This window comes from Mustela nigripes, chromosome 5, assembly GCF_022355385.1.
Source record: "Mustela nigripes isolate SB6536 chromosome 5, MUSNIG.SB6536, whole genome shotgun sequence".
NCBI lineage: Eukaryota > Metazoa > Chordata > Mammalia > Carnivora > Mustelidae > Mustela > Mustela nigripes.
This window is the reverse complement of record NC_081561.1, coordinates 51,480,556-51,508,222: the sequence shown is the minus strand read 5'-3', so window position 1 is coordinate 51,508,222 and position 27,667 is coordinate 51,480,556. Positions and strand designations below refer to the sequence as shown.

Below are 27,667 nucleotides of genomic sequence, written 5' to 3'. Positions count from 1 at the left end.
ACCTGTTTAACCTATCATTTCCCCAAGCCTATACAGCCCAGCAACTTTTTGTTAGCATTACACCTATTAACTGCTTTCTTCAGTTGTTGGAACGCTTTTTCTTGCCTGAAATACCAGCTCTCTGTTCTGTCTTCCATTTATGTCTCAGCTTTGCCTTTCCTTTGAGGGCCAGTTCTCATCTCTTCTCCCCTTAGGCCTCCTTCTCCCCCATTCTCCCATGAGCACCCATCATGCTTCCTTCCTTCCCACCTGAAGCACCTGCTTTCTAAACCTCCTTGCTGAGAGGAAGGGATGTACAAGCCTGGGTTTTGAATTCAGAAAGACCTGAATTAAAATCCCAAGTCTGGGGCTGCCTGAGTGGCTCAGTCAGTTATACATCTGCCTTCAGTGTAGGTCATGATCCTAGGGTCCTGGGATCAAGCCCTGCATTGGGCTCTCTGCTCAGCAGGGAGTCTGCTACTCCCTCTCTCTCTACCTGCCCCTCTGCCTGCTTGTGATCTCTGTCAAATAAATAAATAAAATCTTTGAAAACAAAATAAATAAAATCCCAAGTCTGCCCTCACAAACTCTGAGATGGAGTTGTTTAGCTTGCTTGGTATGGACAGAAAGAACAGAATCTGTCAAAGGAAATTATTGAGGGGATTGGCCAGATAAGAAAGTCAAGTCTAGCACAAGGCCTGGCACATATCACAGTATTCAAGAAGTAATGACTAGTCATTTCTCTTCTGATTTCTTATCATGGTTTTATCACTCATTATTTTCTGTGTATCTTATAGATGGGAAGCTACTGGAGGCCCCAGAGTTAGGTGCTGCCTCTTCCTCTACCTGGCCCTCTACATACAAGTGGGGCCTAACAAACAGGTGTGTTGATAAGGCCAGCAACCACTCCCAGCTGCACCCTCTGCCAGACAGCAGGTACGTGTGTACCTTGGCAGGGAAAGAGAACCACCAGTCCTAGACTAGCAGCACTGGAAAGGAAGCTGTCAGGAGAGAGGCTCTTCAAGGCAGTGGAGTCCTACAATGTCCCAGAACCTCATGGGCAGTGCTGTTCTGCTCTGCCGCCAGCACCTGTTTACTATGTCCTTGGAAGGGTGAGGGTGTGTGAGTTGGGGAGGGGGGATCAGCGAGGAGGGGGTTTGCTTTGTAAACCAGAGTGAACAGGTCTCAGCCAAAAGCGGCCTGGGCGGTCTGTCCCCACAGTTCCACAACTGGACAACAGTGGGCTGCTGTGCTGGGCCTTAAATTTTCAATGTTCAATTGCTGTTTTTAAAGTCTTTAATTTTCAACACAATCCGTTTCATTCATGTGACTTTTCCAGTTCATATCTGGAACTGAGAAGTTTCATTTCCACTTCTAGTCAATCTTGACTTGGCATTTTTCTTGATGCTTTTGTAGAGGTTCCTCTGAATGGTTTCAAATAACCCTATTTCACCCTCTGAGCCATCCTTCAAAAGGCTTCTGCAAAGCAAAGCTTTTATTTATAGTAGTGGGAATGACATCTTTAAGATCAAGGGCAAGAGCTTATCTTTCCAGCAGCCCTAGCTGCTCTGCTGAAGCCCCTCCCCTCCCCCCAACACACAGAGCTCCCAGCCCAAGCTCCGGCCTCTCTCCCTCCATCATTCTTGCTCTCCAAGCAACAGGCGGTCACTGATCCCACCTTCCCATCTTTCTACTTCCAAAATGAAAACAGCTTTTATGTGCCTTTTCTGACCATCAAAATAATATACATTTTATTGAAATGTACAAAGAAAAAAATGTACTTGAAACTCTACGTATACACAGAGAAAACCACTAATTATATTTTGATGATGATTCTTATAGATACCCTCTTATAAAAATAAAACAAATCCAAACATTTATAGAAAAAGTCCCACAACAATATGGCATTCTGTAATCTTTAAAAAAAAAAAAACAGCCATATGTTTTGGACACTGTTCAGTGACACTGCATATCAATATATGTCATAATTTGAAATTTAACCAATTCCTTACTGGTAGGCATTAAGGAAAAACCTCATCTTTTAAAAATGCTAACATCTCCAAATATTTGGATATCATATCAAGCAGAAAAAAATCAGAATTTGGTTTGTGTCTTTTTTACTATAATCTCAAAAACCATAGTGTCTGGGCACAAGAACAGAATAGAAATTAAATCAACTGTGCTATGTGGAAGAGCATGAGGAAATCTGTTTATGTAAGTAGTATTCAAACAGCAAAAAAGTCCTTCAACAGAAAATCTGTAAAATACAGAATCCCTATTGTCTAAAAAGATGCTATGACAGGTCATGCCTCAATGTGAAATATTTCAAGTGGCTGATTTCCACTTATTTAACCTCAGAGTTTTCTTCCGAGTAGGAAAGGAAGAGAGCAGTAATGAAGCCATATGATCTTTGAGGAAGGGAAAAGGGGAGGCATAATTCTGGAAAGGAAAGGCATTCATAGGGAAAACCATTGGCTGGGGGCTCAGGGCTCAGGGTGAGAGCCTATCCAGGAAAGCCCTCAGGGGCACCTGGGTGGCTCTGTGGGTTAACCATGTGCCTTCAGCTCAGGTCATGATCCCAGGTCGTGGGATCAACTCCTGCATCGGGCTCCCAGCTCAGTGGGGAGCTTGCTTCTCCCTCTCCTTCTTCCTGCTCCCCCTGCTTGTGCTCTCTCTCTGTGTCAAACAAATCAGTAAAATCATTAAAAAAAAAAAAAAAAAAAGGAGAAGCCCTCAGATGGACTCAACCCACATGCTTCTTAATAGCCGTGGTGGCCCACGGAGCAATGTCTGAGTGTGAAAGTTGTATCTGGTGCAGAATGCACCAGAATGTACAGACTATGCATAACTAACGCAGAATACAAAAATGAGGGGAACAGAAAAATGGCTGCCTAGTGATGGTGGTGACCGTCATGGAATTAATTAATTAATATTCATGAGCAGCTCACATTGGTGGAGTCCTCACGCGGTATTCGGCTACGTAAGAGTGCTATACATGCATTATTAGCTTGGTCGATGCTTCCAAAAACTTCATGAGGTAGGCACAATTATCTTCATTTCTGTTTTACTGACAAAAAAACTGGGGCCTGGTTAAGTAACTTAATCAAGTTATCTAGCGAAGTGAGGGAGCTGGTAAAGAATGAGGCAATCTGAATTCAAAGCCTGCATTCTCAACCTGCACACACTTCGCGGTATTTATGAGCCCAATACAAGCTGGCACCAAGCAGTGGGGAATCAGGGTATGCATCCAGATGGCTAAGGCAACGAGCTCCAGACCCGCAGCCTATTTTTCAGGGGAAGGAAAGCCTGGGAGTTAATCATCATCACAAACCTTCTTCTCTGTAAGGAGCTCTAAGTACTGTACGAGTGTCTGAGTGTCTGCGACTGTCTTTTACTTCCACAAGGTCTCCGTGGGAATGCACACAACCAAACACAACCCAGAGCCGATCTGCTTCGTTTCCAACATGCCCCTAGTCTGAGATTCCAGCCACGTCACTGTGGTCAATTTCTAAAAGCATAGCGGACTTAACAGCACTCGGGAACCATCACAGAAGTCATTCCTGGAGGACGCTGAGCTTGCAAGCTGAGGGACAGGCACACTGAGTTTACACACGCTGGCGGAAGAGGTCTAGCATGCTATATTTGGACAAACCATTGATTTGGGGGTTTAGTGCCGTTCTGCTTTTGGCAAGAGCACACTTCTCCCACCCTGCCCCCCACCCCTGCCCCAGGCCACATGGGCTCAGCTACAGAGCTTGGCCCTCACAGGGGCACAGTCTCCCAACTTCTCCCCAGGCTCTGGAGAGCAGAGGTGGCAAACTACTCCAGGGAGCGATGGGGCAAGAAACAACAAGCACATAGCCACCAAGAACCAGAAGAGAAGGAGGTACCGTGAAGCTCTAGGTGGTAATGCGGTTACACCGTGAAGAACAGAAGCCCCCGCAAGGATCTATTCCCATAAGGACCACCTCACGACTCTGGCCATACCAAACTGAAGCCACTGGGTTTTTTTTAATCCATCTTCCTCATCAGACTGAACAGAAAGTGTGTCTTAACCATCTCCATGTCCCAGAGCAGTTGCTCAATAAGTATTCGTGGAATGGATTAAAAGGAGTTCTGGAGATTGCACAATGTCATGAATGTACTTAACATTATTGAACTGTACACTTAAAAATGGTTAACATAGTAAAATTTATGTTATGAGTATCTTAACCACAGTTTTTAGGAGGAAAAAAAAACAACAGTACCTGTTATGGGGTGGAGAGAAGGTGGCACACATTAATTCTAACACTTTATGAAATTTGGTTGAGTACAGGTTGGTTAATTTGAGTGTAAGAAGTATGGGGGAAAGTTTAAGGAGGTAACTGTTATCAACAATGGACCCTGATTTCCTGAGACAAAAAGTCACAACGAGGTGGCAATTATTATGACAATTATTACTATGACACTCGGAATGTTCAGCCAGATGTTCTAAAGCAGGAAGGGTTGATAAATTGTGTAGGGAGGGGGGTGGAGATGTGGCCTCAAATCCATCCAGAGAACTCCACTCCACTAATTCCAACAAATATGCTCTTCCTCATACACTTCCAACCTTGACCTTGGAGCTGGCACTCCTATTTATTAAAGTTGAGACAGAAAGCTCCTCACGAACCTGCCTTCCCTCGTGCCTCCTGACAGGACGGAGGGTGGCGTTTCACAGTGAGATCTGTGGGATGCTACTAAATAGTGCTTGAGAGAGATGGTCAGGTAGGTCAGAAATGTAGGACGCTACTTTAATAAGTTTATGTGATATGTGACTCTCCAAAGGGGGCATGATATGCAGAATTTCACACACCTCTCTGACCCAGAACCTTCCAGTCTCCCATGACCACACTCAGAGATTTCTGTGGAATTTTCTGAGTTCAGATCCTGGCTTCCCAGTTTCATAACCTTGGGCAAATTATTTGAATTTTCTAGGTCTCAGTATCTCCTTCCCTTTAAAATGGAGTACAGGACATGTGGTCTGAAGTCAGGCAAACAGGCTCTGAATTTTGATTCTGACGTTATGACCAATAGGTACCTGGTCCGGTTACTCAGCTCTTCTAAACCTCAGTTTTCTCATCGGTAGAATGGGAGTCATCATGGTATCCGCCCCACAGGGTGAGTGCAGACTGAGTGAGATGAGACAGGTGAAGAGCTTACTCATGACAGCACTTGGTATGCATTTATTCTTTGGCCCCGATAAACTGTAAAGTGCTACCTAAATGTCACTACCCTTCAAGGCCCAAGCAAAGTCCCACCCTGCTTTCACGGAATTCCCCTGGCTGCCAGAGTCTCAGCGCCCTCTCATGCCTGGCTATCCCACTTATGAGACCATTTAGGTACAAACCCACTCAGCTTTAGTCACATGCTGATATGCAGTATCAGATCCCATGTGAATATCTAGTGTTTTCCCACGTAACGCTTATCTCAAGCTCTTTTTCCAAAACAGAGTTGGGCAGACTCGATCCACTAACTTAATGAGTTTAATTAAGTTTGAAAAGCTCCATACACCCAGTATAAAAACATTTTTAAAGGGAAACACGCAACCTTGGAAAGCTAAAGTCTTCCACAGCCTACCTCCTAGAGATGTAATAAATGTTGACAGCCTTCTGTGATCTTTCCAGATTTTGACTGTGTAGATGTAAACCTACATTTTTTATTAAAACAGGCTCACGCTGTGCCTACTAATCTCCAGCCTATGTGTTCCCTCACACGGCAGTCCATCTCACTACCTAAGGACCAAACTTGTCCTCTTTTAAACAGCTGTAGAATGAGGATTCCGCTGTACAACCACACCATAATTGACTTAATCTGTTCAATACAGATGGATATTTAGGTTGTTTCCAATGAATGATGTCTTCAGGGCAGGCGCTGTGTCCCGAGTGTTTTGGCATCTCCATGGAGTCAGCCCAATGCACATGGTAAGAATTCAGGAAATCGTGCTGTGTAAACCCTGACGATATCTGCCTCAGACTCACAGATGATCACGGAGCCAGAGTCTATCAAACATAACTCACAATAGGCAGGCACTGCTAGGAGAAGCCTGGGTGAGAAGGAACAGTATTTGCATCGCCTGCCCTTGGGACAGAGTCAACCCTTGGATCCAAAAAACAAACCAATCCAATGGTAGTTTCAATCCTGGCTCCTTCCATGCATTACAATCATTTGATGACCCAGCAATTCTATCCCTAGAGATAGGCCCAAGAAAACAGAAAATGTTGTGTCCGCACAACGTGTACCTGAATGTTCACAGCAGCATTACTCACGCGATCGGGTGTGCCCAGCCAAGTGCCCATCAACCGACGAGGGAACAGACAGGACGTGGTGTTTGCATACAGTGGAGTATTAGTCACAAGAAGGAATGACACAAGCATCGACATGGGTGAACCCTGACAGCATTATGCGAAGTGAAGGAAGGCTGTCACAAAAAACCACGTGTGATAGGATTCCATTTATGTGATGCATCCAGAAGAGGCGAATCCAAACACAGAAAGCAGATTAGTGGCTGAGGGTAGGGGAGGGACAGGAAGTGACTGCTAACTGATCTCTTTGGGGGATGATGGAAATGTTCTGGAATTAAGTAACGGTGATAGTTGCAAATCATGATGAATATACATGGTGAAAAACAGCTGAACTGCTCACTTTAAAGGGCAAACTTTATGATATATAAATTATACCTCAATTAAATACACAAAGTCCTTTGGAAACTGGTTGTTTGTTGGTAATTCCACTTCGCCACGTACTTACTGCAAGAATATTATAGGGGAACCACCAGAATGCCAAGTACCATGCTGGGTCCTTACAGACACCACGGCGAGCAAGACTCTCTCCTGCCCTCGCGGGTCGCACAGAGCAACAAGGCCACACACCACAGAGGCAGGGTGATGACAGCCATGACAGGGGAGCCCAGGGAACTGACTGCTGAGGCAGAAGCAAGTACCCCACCAGGGGGGGAAAGGAGGGTACTCCGGAAAGGTGGGCTGTGGCCTAAGGAATGAGGAACAGTGGCCAAGGAAAAGCAGGAGAGTGTCCGGAGAGAAATATCTGTATAAAGAGCCAGACAGGGGGTGCCTGGGTGGCTCAGTGTGTTAAAGCCTCTGCCTTCAGCTCAGGTCATGATCTCAGGGTCCTGGGATCGAGCCCCGCATCGGGCTCTCCCCTCAGTGAGGAGTCTGCTTCCTCCTCTCTCTCTGCCCATCTCTCTACCTACTTGTGACTTGTCAGATAAATAAATAGAATCTTTAAAAATAAAGAAAGAAAGAAAGAAAGAAAGAGCCAGACAGGACAGAAAGATCACAGAAGAGCTGAAATATAATACGGAAGAGTCCCCCGTTACCTAATGTGCCAAACAATTTAATTTTAGAAATCCAACAAGTATTTGACTCCTGTGATGGGCTGGGCACTACATTAGCTGCTGAGAATATACTGAACGAACTCAGTGCCGACACTGGTATTACATTTTCAGTGATATGTGGTAAACAAAGAATCTGTGGCTGATTCCTTGGTTTCAACATGGTATTTAACAAGAACAAGAGCAATTTGACAATTTCTATCAAAAATGCAAATGCAGGGGCACCTGGGTGGCTCAGTGGTTGAGCATCCGCTTTCGGCTCAGGTCATGATCCCAAGGTCCTGGGATCGAGACCCACATGGGGCTCCCTGCTCAGCAAGAAGTCTGCTTCTCCCTCTCCCACTCCCCTTCTTGTATTGCCTCTCTCGCTCTCTCTCTCTGTGTCAAATAAATAAATAAAATCTTTTAAAAATGTGCAAATGTACTAATGCTTGGATCCAATCATCCTACTTCTGGTAAAAATATTTTATAAGACATATGGCTGTACAGGCATGAAACGACCTAGGTGCCAAGATATTCCCTGCAGCATTGTTTGTAAGAGCAAACGACTGGAAACGACCCAAGTATCCATCAAAGGGGACGGGTGAAATGAGTTACAGTGAACCTGCATGACGCGAGCCTAGGCAACCTTAGACCGCCACGAGGAAATTCTGTGTGCTGACGTGGGAAGAGCTCTAGGATGGTTTGTTAACCAAAGAAGGCAAAGTGCAGAATAGTGAGTAGACGACATGCTTTGTTCTGAACAAGAAAGGGGACAGGAATACACACACATATGTATATGTAGCACATACACATATGCATATTGTTTATGTCTATAGGTATACTACATATATATGCAAAATCTACCATATAGGTTATAGCTACTTGTATTTGCATTAATAAACCAAAGGATACCTGAAAGTTAATGAAAGCGGTACTGGGGAGAGGGCAGGGGAGGGAAGCTGGGTAAGAAGAGGTCAGGGAGGGACACGTGCAGTATATTCTTTTTCTTATGTTTCTGATTTTTGAACAATGTGACTGTATTGCCAAATATTGCCCATTCAAAAAAAAAAAAAAAAGTTAAATGGCTCGGATCAGAGGTTCCCCACCTGCGTGCACACGCTCAGGTAGCAGGTACTCCTAATATGTTCACAAACATCTCTTACTGGGCCCCAAGAGCCCTGAAGCAACAGCACAGATAGAAAAGCTGCAAATGACCTCCAGCAGCAGAAAGGCAACTCAAGATACCCACTGTCCCCTGTGTGACCAAACCAGCCTCTATCAGTTCAGCCAACCACACGTGTTAGGCACAGAGGCGCTGGGGATACTGCAAAAGTGCAAAGCAACCCCTTCCTTTCAGGGAGCTGCAAGGAGCCAGCTCTAGCCCTACTGCCTGGGACCCTCCAAGCACAATGTGATGGAGTCATTCCTGGGCTCCAAAAACTTCAATGGCTCCCTATTACCTGAGCTGAGGAGTAAATCCAAATTTTTGAACAAGAGCCACCATAGGCCAAACCTTGCCTGCCAGTCCAGACCCACCTTCCATCACCTCCTTCTGTAACCCCTGCCCCCACCCCACTTTGGTAACACGGAGCCACTTGCCACATCACCCCCCCGCACCTGTCTGTCCTTTACACACATGCACTGTCTGCCTGGCCAGTGTCCTTCGGGCCTCAGGGCCCAGCTCAAACCTCTTCTCTGTTTTCTAAGAGACTGTCCCTAAGCCTCCTCAGAGAACTGCGCTCCCCTCCCAGACTCTCGCAGTGTGCGCCCCACACAAGAGCAGAAGCAACACCCCCACCTCCCTAAGGACTCTCGGCTCCGTGATGGCAGAACCTTCGCCTTCTCGTCTTTTATCCTAGCTCCAAGAACAGGGCTTGGCAGAGAGCAAATGCTCAGTGTGAGTCTGGCAGCGTGAATAAACAAGAGAAATACAGAGGCAGGCAGAAAGGAGGCGGGAACGCTGCTGGGGAAGAAGGGCCGGGGACAACATTTGGTGCCGGTGGTGCCCGTGTGACACGGGAGTCAGGCGTTCAAGGAGGAGGACATACAGGACAGAGGGAAAGAGAAGCCCTGGGGGTGGGTGAGAGCATGAACAAATGGAGGCAGGCACAGAGAGGTGATGTTCTGGAACTCAGGTAGGTGGTTTGCCCGGGAAGGGGCGGTGGGGGAGGGGGCAGGGCCTGAGTGAGGAACAGAGGAGGTCCAGGACAAAGGCTGGTCAGACCTCGGGGGAGCCTGGAACGCCATGCTAACCAACTCGGACTTCAGGTGGCACCATGGAAGGATCTAAAGGGAGCCCCTAACTGAGCTCTGTGTCTGACGACCATCGCTGGTAGCCGTGTGGAAAGGGATGGGACAGGAGACACGGGCTGAGGTCCAAGCTAGGACCCACGGAGCCATTCAGGGCTCAGAGCTAAGGCCCAAGAACTCTGAGAGCGGGGCTTGGGAGCAAATCAGGGGTTAAAACCGCTAGGACTTGGATGCAGGGGACAAGGCAAGGGAGAACCGACCACTGTGGGTTTCTGTCCCAACACAGGCTCTTGTTTTCCCTCTCTCCTCTGAAAACAACATAAACCTTTCATGGGGGTAAGAGGTGTTCAATAAAATTGAGGACAATCACCAACAGGCCTTGGTAAGAAGACCCCCAGGGGTTCAAACAAGGTGCTAGAAGTCAGACGAGGGCAAGTCTCATTGCATCTGTTTCTAGGGGTCTGCAAAACTTTAGAGACAGAAGGCACAAGACAGATTGCTTCAAAGAATTCTTCACTGACACCCCTGTCAGGTCCTTGTCAACACAATGTGGTACAGACTCTAGTACACACTGAGGGTTTGATAATTTGGTGAATGAAATGCTTCATACGGGCCATGCCTACGTTTCTCTGTCCACCAACGAAGGTACCTGTCTGTCCCACCTCACCTACGCCTAGAAAAGCCTCCCCCACCCTCGGCCTCCCCTGAACACTGGAACAGAACCAGCTTCCACAGATAAGGCCACAGTACTCAACTGCAAGCCTCTTTGTGGCCTATTTAGCTAAAAAAATAATAATAAAAGGCAGGAAAAAAAAGATGTTCCTCTAGCTGAGGCCCTCTTTACTTTTTAAACAAGTAGAAATCCTATTAGAGGCAAAAAATGCCTTTTAAATAAGTTCAAAGGACACGTCAGTGAAAATGCCCCGGCAACACACAACAGTAAAACAATAATAGTCATGTTCAAGGGCAACACCACATCAATGCATGCCTCAGGGTTACAGTAAGGTCTAAGGAAAGGCTATTCCTCTCACCCAACTTTAGCTGTCCTTGCCGGAGCTGCCTGCCTGTGTCACACAGAATGCCTGAGGCAAGAGAACTGGGGGAGAATAGGCCTTGCCCTTCCAACAACCGAGAATTCAGATGTGGGGGTCCTGGTTCTGCCTCCTGGTTGGGGTGGAGGCTGAAATTTTGTGGTTGGGGGCAGTTTCCACAAGGATCAGTGTCACAGCCTCCCAACCAGATCCACTGTTTCCAATCTCACGTAGGGCAGCCCATGACACGAGCCCAATGAGGGACGCTAAGGCTTCATGCCAGCCCCAGGTATGAACTCAAACACACATCCTCTTCTCTCCCTGGTCTGGACCAGCATCCACTCACCCCTATCCTGGGCAAGCATCCCCTCCAGCAGACCAGTACTTAGTGAATACCACTGTGAGCTAGACATGGGAAACCAATATGGCAGCTCAACTGGAAAGCTCATCACCAAGAGACTGTAGTTGTTTCCTTTTATCTATCTCCCTTACCACATAGCAAAGTGGTTCCCTGTAACTGGGCAACATGTCCTTCCCCGGTGTTCCTAGCATCCAGAAGGATGCCTCACAAAAAAAGCTCTCTTTAATCAATGTTTGTAGAAAAACAAGGCCAGAAATCAGAATCAGCTCAGTCCAGATTCACATCCATTGAGCCACATGAGCAACGACCCACCTGGTGGGACTGAGAAGCCAGCAACATTGGTCAAGTTACACTTGGCTCCAGCTACAGGCTGAAGGTGTGGGAGGTGGCCTGTGACAACCTGACAAGGCCACAGTTTGTCAGCCCAGAGTGTCTGGACCCATGAAACTCAAGAAACAGTGACCGACAAGCATCTCATTTTCTTTGTTTCAGAGCTCCAAAAATGACCACAGGAGAGCAAGGCATGTCAGCAAGTATGTTAGCTGGCTTCCACTTCAGATTTCAGAATTCTGCACGGAATAGGTGTACTTACTGAATGATTAAAAGAAGAAGAAAATTGACTGGCAGATGGTTGAATAGTGTTGTATGAAGGTATTTCCCAGGCTAGATGAGAAGAATGTCAAAAAAGTTTCTTCCACATTTTGTGGGTAAGAATGTACACTGTACAACAGACCAACTTCGCCTTCTATTTCCAGGCTATAAAAAAAAGAAACGTGGCTTGCCAGAAATTTCTGGGGCTGAATGATTCTGGGTATCCAACTTTTCCCTGTTGCTAAAGTTCTAGGTATTGAAAATTTAACATTAATCCTTGTGGATAGTAATGTTCCTAAAAATGTTTGTGAAAGGGGTGCCTGGGTGGCTCAGTCATTAAGCGTCTGCCTTCAGCTCAGGTCATGATCTCAGGGTCCGGGGATCAAGCCCCACATCAGGCTCCTTGCTCTGTTTCTCCTACTCCCTCTACCCCACCTCCCTCCTTGTGTGCTCTCTCCTCTCTCTCTCAAATAAATACACACATAAATCTTTTTTAAAAAATCAGTAAGTGAAAATTAAAAAAAGAAGGGTGTTTGTGAGCTTTTACTTTCTCTGCAGATAATCATTATGATCAAGCCTGCAGTGCGCTAGTCTCTCCTGGTAACCTTGAAACCTACAGACGTTGTTTGTGTATGTACACTACATGATGCCAAATATGCATGACTTTTTCTCTTTTCATTTCTTATGACTCCTAAGTGTTTACTAATGGACAGTCCTCCCAGCTGTCAGCTACCTAAGCCACTTCTCTCATTTTTAACTCATTCTTTCTTCTATAATCTTGGAAACCAGATAACCAAGCTTCATTTAAAAAGTGTGAAAAGTGCAGTGGGCTTTGAGCAGGGGTCAGAGCCCGAGCAACTAGTCCGGGTGTGGGGTGAGGACGTGGGTTTGGGGCCATCCCCGGGCCACTCCAGGACCCCCATCTCCTGCATCACGTCCTTCCCATGCCATCCTACTTCTTAGCTACGCTCCAAACAGAGGAGGCAGCCACAAAGGGGGTTTCTGCAGAGTCAAGGTATCACTCCAAGCCTGTCCGAGCCCAGTAAGAACAACAGGTAGCAGGTACTGAGCACTTAGCCTGTGCCAGGCCTTCTTCCAAGCACTGTATTTATATCAACATTTCTGACATATTTTATATCAACGCTCCTAATCCTCCCAACAACTCTGGGGCATATTTTTACTGACGTGTAAACTACAGCAGAGAGATGAAACCGCTTACCAAGAGGACACGGTGAGGACACGAGGACGTGACAAACCAGAGCAGATCCAGAGGTAGAACCCTGACCTTAGCCACAGTGATCCGGGGCCTTTAACGGTTCCCCCACAGAACCACACCACAAGATACTGCTTACAACTACAAAAACAAACAGAAACCAGCCCTCAGAAAGCAACCTGTGCCCCGGCACAGTCCAACGAACTCTCTGCGGTGATGGAAATGCTCTATCTGTGTCTGTGCTCCTGAGATGTGAACTGTGGCCCGTGTGACCCAGGAACTGAACTTTCCATTTCGTTTCACGTTGGTGAAGCAGAATGGCCACATGTGGCTGGTGGCCACCTGCCAGATGTGGACCCAGTTCTGATTGGCAACTTAAGTCGTATACACATTTCCCAGCCCTGTTCTGTGTAATCACGTGGAAATGGCATGACTGAGCCACACAAGAGTTGACACCCCAGCAAGCAAATGGGGTCCCAGAGAGCCGAGGGGCTTGCAAGGGCCACGTAGCCATTTAGTGGCAAAGCCCCAACAAGAATCCAGGCCACCAGTTCTTAGTCCCCTGCCCTTGCCCACATGTGCTTCCATGTCCAGGTCAGGACTCAAGCCTCGAGGACTCTGGAGGAGGAGCACATGTTCACACTTTGCACCAAACCAGAGAGCAAACTGCAACTTAAAACAACAACCACAACGAAGAGAAACAGCTATCAATCATTCCTTTCTACCTTCAAGGCAACAGTCACAAAATCCATACAGACAAGTGATTCCTTGCCCAAGAGGCCAAAAGTTGATACAGTGCAAAGTCAGACTACAAAGGACACACGCTCTAAACTCCAGAAGCACTGGGTCTGAAAAGTTCAATTCTGCTCCAAGTTCCAAGGAATTCTCAGCAGGAAACCAGGCATTGTGAAGCAAGCCCAGTGATTTCCTGCAGGACTCCAGGAATTGCTGGAGGGAAGGCCTGCTTGCCCCAGGAGCGCTCCTTCAGGTTAGGAGCCCCCAGACTGCTCTTCACATTCAGGAACGGAGCCGTAATACATCCCTGGCACCCCTAAGCCTTAAGGCAACATTCTCACCAACTTTCAACGCTATCTTTCGCCAGATCCCACACTGTACAGGCGCACAGACCAGACTATAAACACTTGCTGACTAACCAGGATGATCCCGGACATTCTTCAAAGCAAGTGTGGGGGCAGGCGGAGAGAGAGGCAAATCACATTTCTATCTTTTGTCTCAAGGTAGACACAGCCCTCTGCCTCCCCAAAAGTCAATGAAATCTTCCTAATAGTGGTGGGTCACTAAAAAGTCTCTTCTTAAAAATTTCTGTAACCTATACCTTTATAATAAAAAATGAGGGAACAAAGTGATTAATAATACTCTGCCCTGAGGGACTTGGCTGGCTCAGCCAGTAGAGCATGTGACTCTTGACCTCCAAGTCATGAGTTCGAACCCCATGTTGGGCATAGAGCCTACCAAAAAACAAAAAACAAAAAAACCCTGCTTTTGCAAACTTCAGGAGCTTTATTAAGAAATCCTCAACCTACTTCAAAGACAGGGCATCTGAGGTTCTGAGGATGATATCCTTCTTATCCCAGGTATGATCATCACCTCCATTAGCCCAAAAGGAACATTTCAGATCATGTTGGAGTTTGATGGCAAAAATCTTAAGAAATCATACAGACGAGTTCTCCTACCCTCAATTAATAAAGACCTCCTGGGGCGTCTGGATGGCTCAGTCGGTTAAGTATCCGACTCCTGATTTGAGGCTCAGGTGGAGACCTCAGACTCCTGGGATCAATCCCCACTTAGCAGATAGGCTGCCAGAGATTCTCCCTCCCCCTCTGCCTCTGCCTCGGCTCGCACTTTGCTCACTCTCTCTCTCAATGAAATAAATAAATCTTAACCCACTGAGCCACCAGGCACCCCGGAAAAAAATAAGTCTTTAAAAAAATAAATAAAGACCTCCTAGTACTAGAAATCACATCTGTGCACACATGCAGGGACACACACACACACACACACACACAGAGCCTTGGTCAGCTCACTTATTCTCAAAGCTATAAAGTACAAGACTACCAGCTGTGCGTCACAGGCTTCTAAATGACCACCGTTCTTGTCCTCTAACGACTGACAACACCACACTCAGGATGTTGGAGCTCAGTAAACTACCCCCTTCCATCAACAGCAGTGGTTTGAGGTTGAGGCCCGACAGTCTGTCTGTAAGCTGCACCTGCCACTTATATCAAGTTCAAGGCCTGATGCCCCTCCACAAAGAGTTTACCAGGTTCAAGCTACCACGCGGTGACCTCTCTGAGGACAAGGACCCCACCTTCTTCATCTGCATTCCCAGAGCTCAATGCAGGCACACGGCCGGAATTCAATACACAGCTGCCAAATTAACCAACGTGGCACACTTAACAAAGATGTATCAATTTCAAGCTTCCTCGTGTACCCTTGCATTCAAAGGCAGCATCGAGAATTCCAGGGGGCAAATGTGTAGAAAATTCCCTACACTTGAGTCAGAAGATGTAGGTTCAAGCCCCACATCTGCCAGAAATTCCCTCTACTGTCCTGGGCAACTGTCCCAACCTCTGAGAGTCTTATTTTCCTTTTCTATAAACAGTAGATGACTTCTAGGTTTCCCTCTAGCCCTTCAACTCATGACATGTGGAAGAAAGATATGCCCTTGGGCTATGGCCACAATATTAACTTGAGGATAAGGGCAATGAAAATAGAACAGCTGGAGGCAGCTCCGCTTACCCAGATGTGGGCTAACGACAGGCAGTAACTTTCACGGCAGGTAAAGCCCCCGCCCATTCGCCTATATTCACGTGGGATACAGGAGTTTGGGTCCCTCTCGGTAGTCTCTTGCTCAGGGAGATGCACATTTCAGTGACTGTTCCAGGCAGAAAAACCTCCGAGTGGAACAACGACTTGCAGACATTACTTCCAGGTAATAAACAGATTCCGCTCAGACAAAGAAAAATAAAGCTGCCTGTGGCTACATTCCACAGACTCCCCGTTCATGGAAGCATTAGGGCTGAGCTCTAAATGTGAGCCAGACGTTGCTGAATTCTTATTTTGGCTCCAGCTCTAACTCGGAGGGAATGGTCCTTGGCCAAGTCTCTCCTCTGGAAGCCAGGCTCTGGATGGGTATGACAACCCCCATAAACCATCCAGATTACAGGGTGAGGCTAGTAAAGCATTTCACAGAGGGAAAGGGCTGCCAACCCCTCAAGACACATGAGGGAAGCCGTCAAGAGGCAACGTGGCTCGGGCGGAGAGCCACGGAGCAGAGCCTCACCTAACCCTGGGCTCCCGCAAACTCACCAGAGGGCTTCGGGGGCCCTCAGATCCGCCCCCCCACTCACAGTCTGGCTCCACTTCCTCTGCTGAAAAGCAAGGAACACTGTGTGAACCCACACGGGCCAGAAGAGCTGCCTGCAAAGCTCTTCAAACCACGCCGTAAACTCGAAACGCCAACCAGCTGTGATGAGGTTGGGTTGGGCTCTCCTCCACTGTGGGGCACTTGAGACAGCAGAGGGAAATCAAGGCAGAGCAAGGGGCTGTGTAAAAGATAAAGGTCGGCCCGTGAAATAAGAAGGGCTATGTCAGGAGCCATGTTAGTAGTTTTACTGTTTTCTTTTCCTCCTTTCCCCAACCCCCTCCTTCCTTTAACCATTAGGTACCAGTGGATACCAGATACAGGGCGCTGGATGAAAAGGTGAAGAGATAGCATCAGGCAGTTTCCCACTGAAGCCTGCTAAGAGCGCTCTCGCTGATTAGAAAGCACTTCTGTCGTTTGGGAACTCTAATCCGGTCTTATCAACCCTCTGGCTTCATCATTTACCAGGGTGGGAACAGGAGGCACATCAGCTCTGCGACGGAGTGATTTCTGGGGCCCCTGCCCACGATGAAGCAGATCAAAAGGGAGCTCATGCCTGCCAGAGTGAAGTTTTCACCATAGCAACACATGTACTCTACAAACAGTCAGGACTGAGGAGCTCTGTTGTGACTGGTCCGGACAGTGCCCCCGAGAAAGCAGCAAGGGAGGGCTCACAAAACAGAGCAAGCAAGAGAAAAGTGGCACCCACTTAGCGTGCAGCGCGGTCCCCTCACGGTTCTGACTCCTGCGCACGGCTGACAGAGGCTGCCCAGGGACCCACAGCCTTTGTTCTAATGCACTGGATGTCACAGAGAAAACAGATGTTCTCCCAAGAGTGGCCATCCCCCAGGTGACCTGGGGAAAAGAGGGACCCAGGGTAGAGCAGAAATCCCCTTTGGTGAGCAAATGGCCAGCACTGGAAATCACGAGGGCAAGGTCTCACGGCAACACGTCACTCCTAAAATGAAACGTGGCCCCAGTGGGCCACGAGTCAGTATGATGGTGGAAGGTGTGCTGGTAAGACCAGCGATGAAGCCAAGGAGGGCAGCAATCAGCATGGTCGTTGTCACTGAGGCCATCGATCAAGAGCTCGTGGGCCGGGCACAGTGCCAGGCCTTTTTACAGGTCTCAGTCTTCATCCTGAAATAGGGTCTAAAACTCACAAAATGATCAACGCCACCTTTCTGGATATCACATTTTGGCCAAGGGAAGACACAGGGATGGCTGATGGGCCATTAGGTCCCATAGGCGAAGCTTAAATGTGAGGCTTGACCAGGAGAAGAACTAGCTCCCAAATTCTGTTCTGTTGCTCAGATCAATGAGTGAAATCCAACCACAGAACAAGGGCACCCAAGAGAGTGAGTAACCCTTCTCGGTTTCCCTGGACTCATTTCTCTAGACCACCACTGAAGGTCGTCGACGTCAGAGCCTAGACAGTATAGTGCATAAAGTCAAAAGCTATAAAAACTGGTGGAGAAACGTCTTCAAAAGTGCACTGGAAGGCACAAAGAAATAACCGATGTTCGCAGACACAGGCCGATGCCATTTACCTGCGTCTCCTTCACAGAAGCACAACAGAAGCAGAACTGTTTCCTGAGGCTAGCAGACGGGATAGGCACCTGACTTCGGGTTACAACGCCGATCCGTATGTCTGGGAGGAGGTGAACCCGTGCCACGGAGCCCATGCACTAACAGGACTCCCATTGTATACGCAGCTCACGTGTCATCCTGACAAGTCAATCACGGTGTCAGAAGAGGGAAGAAGGCAGCCCTATCGCGCAGCTACCCCTGAAAGCAGCAAAACCAGCCACCACTGGAAAAGAGCTCTGGGGTCTGAACCCTTAAGTCATGGCAGACCAAACTGGGAACCGCATCTACAAATGACTGTAGAAATATTTCCTTGTCACAGAGCCGGCAGAGCCTGCAAACGGGCTTTAAAACTAACAAAAAAGTTTCTGTTTCAAAATGACATTTTAGAGGTAATGTATAACTGCTTCCTCTCTGTTCGATGCATGCCCCCCACCCCCCCGCCAGCCTTCTTCTCATTCTCCATTCACTAATGAGAAAGTCTTCCTCTTCCCCTGCCTGTTTCAGTTTGAAACGTGGCACGAAACAGGCCACGGGAAAGCAAAGGGAAAGGGGAGGGGAAGGCTGCTCCGATCTGACGCACGCACACACCCCCCGGGCGGGCGGCCCACACCCTGAAGGCCTGACTCCACCGCCACCAGGACCAAAGAACCAAACCACTGGGTAGAAAACTCCCATTTGCACCAACTCCCCCGAAAGCAGAGTTAAGAAAGAGAAAGCTGGAAGGGAAGGAGGGGGAAAATAAAGCTCCACATTCCTGACATTTTTTAGCCAAGTGCTGTGACTGCACAGAACAGCTCTATTCCAAACAGCTTTGCGGAATGGAAAGAAAACCTGGGTGCAGGGGGAAGAACCTGCCCCCCCCCAACCCTGGAAATCAGAGAAGGAATTTTAGGACAGCCCAAAACTAAACCAGAAGGAGGAGGGAGGGGCACTTTCATGTGTGTTCCCCAAAGAAAGTGATCCCCAAGGAAGCGATCCCTAGGGAGGAAATCTGGAGTCATCATCTTCTAGGGTCCTAGGGCGTGGGGAATGAAAGCCTCCCCTAAATGCTGGCAAGCTGAGGGTGAGTTGGGGAGGATCCACCAGCCAGGATGCCAGGGGCTGTGGCTGCCCGGGGTGGAGGCAGAGGGGTCCAACTCATTGGCAGAGGCTGGGCAGAGGATCCCAGAGGAAGGAACGGCCAGGAGAGTCACTCCTTGTGGGAAGAATCATAACTGTGTTTTCCTGACTCAGCTCCTGAATGAAGGAACTCTAGCTCTGCCCAAATTAGAAACCCAGAGCCTAACATCCTCTCTCCCTATCTCCCCTTCCCTTTCCACCCCCTTCCGTTCTCACTTCTAGGAAAAAGGTGGTTAAGTGCTGGACTGCCCCTCCCCCACCATACGCATCCCTACATATACCACACCTCCAGGGGAGAACCCAGAAGACCCTAAGTGAGATCTACTAAGTCCTGCGCTGTCCTCACATACAAGCATACATGGACAATTCCACAACAGACCTCAGACGCACCTTCTAGAAAGGGTGCCCAGCGCTGTAAAGCCAACGGCTGCTGGTCTAAGATTTGGCAGACAGAGGGTGGTGGGAAGAGGGAGTTAGTTGGCAGTGCATCTCTGCCAGGGCCCTTTCCATACTCTCCAGGCCAATCCCAAGACGGGGGTTGGGGGGGGCTTTTCTGTTACGTCCTCCATCCTGGACCTTTCTCTTCTGGCAGGTAGGTAGGGCTCCTAGCACTTTTCAACTGCCACAAAGTTCCAGGTTTCATGCATTGGACTTTCCACAAGATTGAAGGCAGGACAGGGAAGGAGGTACCGACCTCAAACCCTACGCAGCTCTTTTAAGCAAAGATAAAACCCACAGAGCTACGAACCTTAGCAATTACCTGCAATGCAGCAGAGGCGCAAGTATGCAAGAGACCCTGCTGGCCGAAGGGCCCGTGGCTCTGAGGGCTACAGCTGTCACGTGCGTCTTTCCAACCACACCCTCCAAGACTGGTGACACGGCGCTGGGAGGCCTCTTAAGAACAGAGGACAGCAAACAGATACTGAGGGTATGGGCTGCCACCAAACAAAATTCTTGTTTCATTAAGCTAGTACTATGATCAACAGTACAGGGTCTCAGCAGCAAGCGACATGTTTTCACATCTGTAGCTTCTGTTTGGGCTCTTATTTTATTGCTTACATGATCTCAGTTAAACTTTTCAATAACCTTGTGAGGAAGACGGGTTTTACTAACCTCTTTAGCCAAGGGGAAACTGAGGCTGCGGGTCAGCTCCGCAGTCTGACTAGTGACAGAGCAGAGGGGACCCGGGGACGACCCCGGCTTGACAGAGTCAGGGTGAATATACCATGACAGCTGTGGGGTGGGGGAAGGAAGGATGGAGGGACAGAAGTGGAGGAGCGCTAGCAAAATCTGGACAGCAGACCCCAATCCTGGTCCCAGGTTTGTTTCCTACAGACTCGGAAGCCCAGCCAAGGGTGCATTCACACATCCAACCCTGACTAGCCACCATGAAAGTGTCCCCAGCCTGAGCACAGCTTCAGGGCGAAGTAGAACCCCTGTCCTCCTTAGAGGGGAGACAGGGAACTGAGAGAGAGAGGGCTCCAGAAGGAGAAATTAGCCACACTGGGAAGCCTCCAATTCCAAGGCTGTTTATAAATGGTTACAGCTTCCTAACCCATGCCCAAGAACACAGATAAGCAACACAAGCCAGCAGGGAGGACCAGGCACGCCTCAGAGGGGACATCATCCGTGAGAGTGAGGGGAGTGTCACTCACATAATCTCACTCTTGAGACAAGATATACCAGAGCAAGCCCAATACTCACTTTCCTTCAGTTCTTTCCACTTTGGATATCACATTTTTCTCCCTCTCCGGAGCAGAGAATCATTCCCTTGGATTCTGACCCCTAGGGGCCTTATTAAAACTCTGCTTGGTGAGGCCCACACCAGGGCACTGCTGTCCTGGTGAGGACCCATCCTCTCTAGCCCCTGTCCCCCCATAGCTCTGAGAGAATCACCTTTCCCCTAAAAACAGAGACTATCCCTGTCCCTCTCCTTGTCCCTGTAACAGGGGAGAAGTTCTGGGTCCACTATAGATGGATCTAAATGAACAGTCCACAGAGTAATAAAGGGTATATGAAACCTGGCCTCTTAGGCAAGGGCAAAAAAAGGGAGGAGGGGCAGGAGGATGGCAGAAGGGCACTGCTGGGATGGGGCCAGGACCACACGTGAACACCCTGAGCATATCCCAGACGTGAGGATGCATTAGAGCTGGAAAACCAGGTGAGACGTGGAAAAGAGTCAAGGTCCCTCCCACTGGAAAAGCCAGAGGGAGCTAGCTGGCGGCCACCGCCTGAGAGGGGGAATTGTGCAATGACCGCGGGTCTGGGAGTCTCCGGGCTTGACTCCAGGACACCAGAAAGGAAACCCCACTCGTCAGGCCAGGGTGGCAGCGCTGCGGTTGATTCAAGGCCAGGCTTAGGATCCAGGGCTGCAGAGAGCGCTGCAGGATAGGGTGGGTGCTCAAGGGGGCTGCAGAGCAGGGCAAGGCTGGCAGGGCGCAGAGCTGAGGGGTGGCGTCCGGGCTGACCAGGAGGCCAAGGGGGCGCAGAGTGCACAAAGCCGGGGTGCGGAGAGCGTACATGGCAGCCAGGCGCCCCGGCTCTGACGGGGACCCGCGGGACCTGCAGGGCTACGCCGGGCGACGCACAAGAGGGGGCACCCCCTCCCCAGTTTCGCTCACCTCGAACATAAGCCCGATGAGGACGCAGAGCACCAAGCAGAAGCCGATGTCCGCATGGTTGTGGATGACGAACTCCTGGCTGAAGAGCGGGTAACTTTTCGTCCTCCTGCGAAAAGCCATGGCAGCGGGCGCGCAGCGGCCGGCGGGGCCCGCACCCTGCGCTCTCGAGCCGCCGCGCAAACTTCTCCAGCCCCGGCCCGGTCCGCCCGCCGGCCCGCTGCCCCGCTCGCCCTCCCGCCCGCCGGCCTAGCGCCCAACAACTTCTGGGGCCCGCCCCCTTCCTCCGCCCGCCCCCGCCCCCGCCGCCCGGAACCGCCCCCGGCCGCAGCCCCCTCCCCACCCGCGGCCCGCACTCCGCGCGCCGGCTTCGCTGCGGCCCCGCCCCCCGCGCGCTTAACCCTCTGGCCGCCGGGACGCGCAGGGGGCGGGGCCGGCGCGCGGGGCGGCGAGCGCGGCCCGGGTCCCCTAACCCGGGTCCCCTGGCCCGGCGACTGCCTCCTGGCCCGCCGCCGCCGAGTCCCGCCGCCGCCGCGCCCCGCCGCATTCTCGCTGCTGTGGCCCGGCCGCCTGCCGCGCCCAGGGAGCAGGCCGCGGGGGGCGCTGACGCCCGGCCTTGCCGGGACAGGAAGTGGGCCTGGGTTTCCCACTTCTCGGCGCTCGCTTCTTCCTCCGCGGCAAGGCAAGGGCCGGGGAGGCCGCGGCCGGGCCGAGCGGGGTGGGCCGGGTAGCCGTATGCTCCTTGCGGGGCCGAGAGCCGCGCAGGTTCGTTGGAGGGAGGAGGGCTGCGGGCGGGCCTTCCCGCTGGCCGCAGCGCCAGGCACGGATGATCAATGAATCAAGTCAACCAAGTGTTTATTGAGAGCTGGCAGTGACCTAGACACGGTTCGGATTGCTGGGAATAATGCAACAAACAAACAAAAAAAAACCTGCCCCGGGGTGGCCTGTTTTCCAATGAGGGGAGTGGATGAATGGGTGCAGTTCTGCTAACTTCTGAGACACTTGTGCTGCTATAAATTAGTTCCACACGTCTTACCCAAAGTTTGCCTCAAATATTAATTGCTCTGAAGAATAAACACGGAAGAAGAAAAAAGAAGGCACTGTCTCATGTAAAGTTTCTATTTAATATTAAGTTTTAAAAGTACTCCTGGAAAGGACAAAATGTATTTTTAATAAATTAATTTATATAGGCAAATATTGGATTAATTCTACCAGTAATGAAGGAGCCAACTAATCACTTTCTAGATGTGCAAAAATACAAAATGAACAAAGAACTTTTTAATTCCTATTCTCTTTTTCATTAGGTCCACAGTTATTTCACTTCTAAGTAAATACGATTTCTTAAACATGGCACGTGTACAAAATGTGCTTGAGACAGGCCTTGACTTCCTAGATAAATTTGACATCTGAAGTTTCTTCACTTGTCAGTACTTAGCATACAACCTTTGGTCTTTAATTTGTATGACTTCAGGAAATGAAAAAGTAATGCCTATGTTCAACTAAACATTTAACTTCAAGGCTGACCTTTCTTCAGCTGAACCCGAGTCTCATGAGGAATAGAAAGATCAAGAACTGTAGAGCATCTTAATTTTTCATCTATGAAAAGGTGTTCTTATTTTCAAACTGCAGCCACATCTATTAGGTTGAACCCTATGCAATCAGTTTCTCCATAGGTCAAAACTAGAATACCAGCATTTCAGATGGTTCAACCTAATACTTTGCTCATGTTTCCCCATGATCATTTGTAGAGGATATTGTGGTGGGAATTTCTTATAAAAAGTGGAATACTGTCAACTTCTTTATATTGTGTTCCGGCTGAAAGTCCCAGGAGATAGTTAGGAATTATAACCTCCAGGTTTATAAATGAGAAATGTAAAGTAGATAGCTTAGACATTGCTCATACTGATGACTGCCAGCCCCGAATCCTTTCAAATGCAATTGAACAACTAGACAAAGGGTTCTTAGATGCATGGATTGGTATTCACTATCTCACAACTCCAGGGAGGAAGCACTAGGTGCCTACTTCAGCCATCCCAGCCATCTCTAAGTTTTGTTTTTTGGTTTTTGTTTTTAAGATTTTATTTACTTATTTGACACACACACATACAGAGATCACAAGTAGGCAGAGCAGCAGGCAAAGAGAGAGAGGGAAGCAGGCTCTCCGCTGCAGGGCTCGATCCAGGACCCTGGGATCATGACCAGAGCCACAGGCAGAGGCTTAACCCACTGAACCACCCAGGCACCCCTCTAAGTCCTAGTTTCAAAACCATCTTCAACCCCAGACAGACCTCTTCCCAGCGCCTCATCCAATTGGTCATGGAGCCTATGAATCTCAGCACCTCAGAACAACCTCCCAATAATCCCCCCACCCAACATTCTTCACCTGGCCCACACTAATTACCCACAGATACCCTGCCTCCAGTATCCCCCCCTTTAATACACCATTCCATCAGAAACATCTGTTGAGCACCTACTAAGTGCCAAATGCTGCTCTAGTTACCAGGGATGAAACATAAGACAATCCATGTGTGGTGGTTTTAAAATATGTCCTCAGATTCTTTGATACTCCCTTCAAGCAGTGGCAATTGATCCCTCCTCTCGAATGTGGGCTGGACTTGGCAGATCACTTCTAACAAATAGAATATGGCATAAGTGATGGTATGTGACTCCCAAGACTAGGTCGTGAAAGATATTTTTGTTTCCCCCTTTCTGTCTTAGATCACTTGTTCCAGGGGAAGCCGACTTCCCCATTGTGAAGATACTCAAGCAGCTTTATGGAGAGGTCCATGTGGCCAAGAACCAAAGCCTCCTGCCAACAGCCAGCACTAATTTGCCAGGCTTGCCACCTTGGAAAGATCTCGTAGCCCTCGTCAAGTCTTTACGACCGCAGTCCAGCCGACTGCCGTCCCATCTGAACTTTTGACCGGATTTGGGACTGCTTTAATATAAGATCTACAGAAGTGAAAGGAATCAAAACTTAAAGCTGGGATGACATAAATGATGGTGGCGTCATTAAAAAAAACTATGTGGCGGTGCCTGGGTGCCGCCGTCGGTTAAGCGCTGCCTTCTGCTCAGGTCATGATCCCATGGTCCTGGGATTGAGTCCCACATCGGGCTCCCTGCTTGCTTCTCCCTCTTCCTCTTCCTCTCCCCGCTGCTTGTGAGCTCGCTCTCTCTCTCTCTCTGTCAAATAAATAAATATAATATTTTTTAAAATAAAAAATAATTTAAAATTTTTGTGGAACAGCAGAGAAAGAGCAGGCATAAGAGGAGAAGGTGGCCTCACCTTTGAATAAGCTGGGCTTGAGGAGTCACGGGACATGCAAATCGCCACTTTGACAGCTCAGGTAAAAATGGCTGTTGGACTGGAGTTAGGGAGGGAAACCCAGAATTAAAGGTGTCTGTGGTTCATCTGCAATGGGACTGTTGAAGCCGAGACGTTGGAAGTAAGCGATCCCTGGAGAGTGTGCTGAGTGAGAAAAAGCCTAAGGGCAGCAGCATCCAAAAGGGAGGAGAAGAAAAGGGAAAGTGTGGGGTGCCAGAAGCCAGGACACAAGCATTTCACAAGGCTAGGGTAAATCGGGCAGGATGCAAATAAAATGAAGCCCCTCGATGCAGTCATTACAGAATTTGAGAGCATCTTTTTTTTTTTTTTTTTTTAGAGCTGTTTTTAAATGGACATTGGAGTGGGCTTCACCGTGGGCAGAAGGTGAGAAAAGGAGGTGAGAGAGTAGTCTATTCTTTTGAGAAGTTTGGTGAGGAAAAGGGAAATTGATAGTGTCTTGGGGGATAGACAGGATATAAGGCAGGATCTTTAAATTACATATTTTTTTGAGATTGGAGCGTGTTTGGAGAAGAAACAAGAGAGAAAAGGCAGAACTGAAAATACTCGAAATAATACTAGAGATCATTGAAAAAATCAAGGAGAACAGCTCCAACCATAAGCGGAAGAAGGAAAACTCCTCAGGCTAGGGCAAGGACCTAAGAATGGGTGAATATATAGTTACATCTGGAGGTGGAGGAAATAATTATCTGTCATGTTTCTATTGCACTTTACAGTAGCCCTGTGAGGAAGGCAAGACGGTTATTACCAACCCCTGTTGTCGCTCTTCTGAGACACATGAATGACCAAGGGCCACATAATTAGTGGGTAGCTGAACCAGGACTTAGACCAGCAGGTCAGCACAGGGTTCCCTTTGCTAGACCACCCCGCAGCATTTCGGGCTTCCTAAAGCATGGCACTGATCAGGGCCATATGGTCTGTCTCTCCACCTGACCCCTCACGGCTGCTGCTAATTCTGCCACACCAACTCTTAACTAAATTGGAGTAGCCCCTCTCTCCAGAACAGATCATGTAGCTTCCAATCTTCATGTCTTTGTTTCCCTCACAAGGCCTTTGTTCCATGTCCCTTTGCCAAAATGGTAACCAGCCCTCAAGATAAAGACAGTGCTGGGGCGCCTGGGTGGCTCAGTGCGTTAAGCCTCTGCCTTCGGCTCAGGTCATGATCTCAGGACCCTGGGATCTAGCCCCCCATCCGGCTATCTGCTCGGCGGGGAGCCTGCTTCCCCCTCTCTCTCTGCCTGCCTCTCTGCCTACTTGTGATCTCTCTTTCTGTCAAATAAATAAATAAAATCTTAAAAAACAAAAAAAAAAAAGATAAAGACCGTGCTTTCCTCTTGAAGCTATCTTCAGGGCATGGGGCTGGAAGCATGGGCACCATACTGTGTACATACCTCTCAGGTAGCAGCACGTTCTCCTATAGTGTATTTGTCTATGAGTTTTATCACTCCCCACCCTGCCTTTGAATAGTGTCACCCTTCAGGGCAGGAATCTAGCTGTTTGCTCTCTTTTCTAATAGCACCAAGCACAAGAATCCCATATGGCATACTCTCATCAAGTGTTGGTTGAATGAATGATTGAATAAGAGGTGCTGTTGCCTAGGCTGGTATAAAGGTAACCATCATCCCCAACAAATGGAAAATGTATTTTCTCACATAAGAAGAAGTCCTGAGTTAGTTCATTCCCAGAAGTAAATGATTCATCGAAAACTAGGATCTCACTATCTTCCCACTTTGCCACTCTGTGTTTGCTTTTGTCTCAAACTTGTCCCTCATGGTTACAAAGTGGCTGCAACAGCTCTAGGTATTCTGTATGCATTCCTTCATACAACAAGACCCAAAATTCAGACAAGGGGGAGAAGGGCCTTTTGAAGAGTGAAGAAAACTTTCCCAGAAACCTCAGATTTCTCCTAATGCTTCACTGGCCAGTAATGCACCCGTGCCCATTCCTAAACCAGCCATTGGCAAGGTCAATGGAATTGACATGATTGGATTAACCTCACCAGGGAGACATCCTCAGAGAGCTTGCGGAGATTTCACACCTCCTTTGAAGATCCTGGCTACCCCTTACTTGAATAAAATAAAAATTCTGATTGCCAGAGAAAAGGGGAGAATGGGTGTGGAACAGGCATCGAGGAGGATCTGCACAGTGATTTTTTTCAGGGTTTCTTATTCTATATATTTTCATATCTTTGCCTCACAGGACACACTGCATTCTTGCCCCCAAACCGTCCTTGCTTTCTGATTTCTTATGGAAGGAACATGAACCTTGCCAATGTCCTACCCCTAACAGTTACTGTTGGAGGGTCTGGCTGAAGGATCTCCAACCTGACACAGTGGGTGGTTTGTGCTCTGGTAGCCCAGCATATGATAGCAGACTCCATACCACCTTTTCGCCAAAGAATGAGGCTTCACGGCCGCAAGATCGTCTTGCCCCCAGTATCACAGCAGTTTAGTGGAATCCATGGTATATGAAGGGCAGAGCTGTAGAAGCAGTCATCCCCGGCAGCAAGCGCTAAGGAGTTGCTTTATAAAGAATTTTAAAACAGGGGCCCCTGGGTGGCTCAGTTGTTAAGCATCTGCCTTCAGCTCAGGTTATGATTCCAGTGTCCTGGGATTGAGCCCCTCATGGAGCCCCGCATCAGACCCTCTGCTCGGCAGGAATCCTGCTTCTCCTTCTCCCGCGCTCCCCCTGCTTGTGTTCCCTCTCTCAATGGGCCCCTCTCTGTCAAATAAATAAATAAAATCTTTTTTTTTTTAAAAAAAGAATTTTAAAACAATGATAAACCTCTAAATGCAATGTGGTATCCTGGATTAAAAACCCTGAAACAGAAAAA

The 27,667-nt window shown here is 48.6% G+C and overlaps 1 protein-coding gene across 2 annotated transcripts in view; it reads right to left on the bottom strand.

Moving 5' to 3' along the window:
- The window catches only part of TRAM2 (translocation associated membrane protein 2), an 81,375-nt gene extending 59,646 nt beyond the window's left edge, over window positions 1-21,729 (bottom strand). For both annotated transcript variants that reach the window (XM_059400253.1, XM_059400254.1), the window contains exon 1: window positions 21,495-21,729. In XM_059400253.1, the coding sequence (XP_059256236.1) occupies window positions 21,495-21,550 (56 nt within the window). In that variant the 5' untranslated portion in view covers window positions 21,551-21,729. The remainder of the gene's footprint in view (window positions 1-21,494) is intronic.
- Window positions 21,730-27,667: the final 5,938 nt, after the last annotated feature.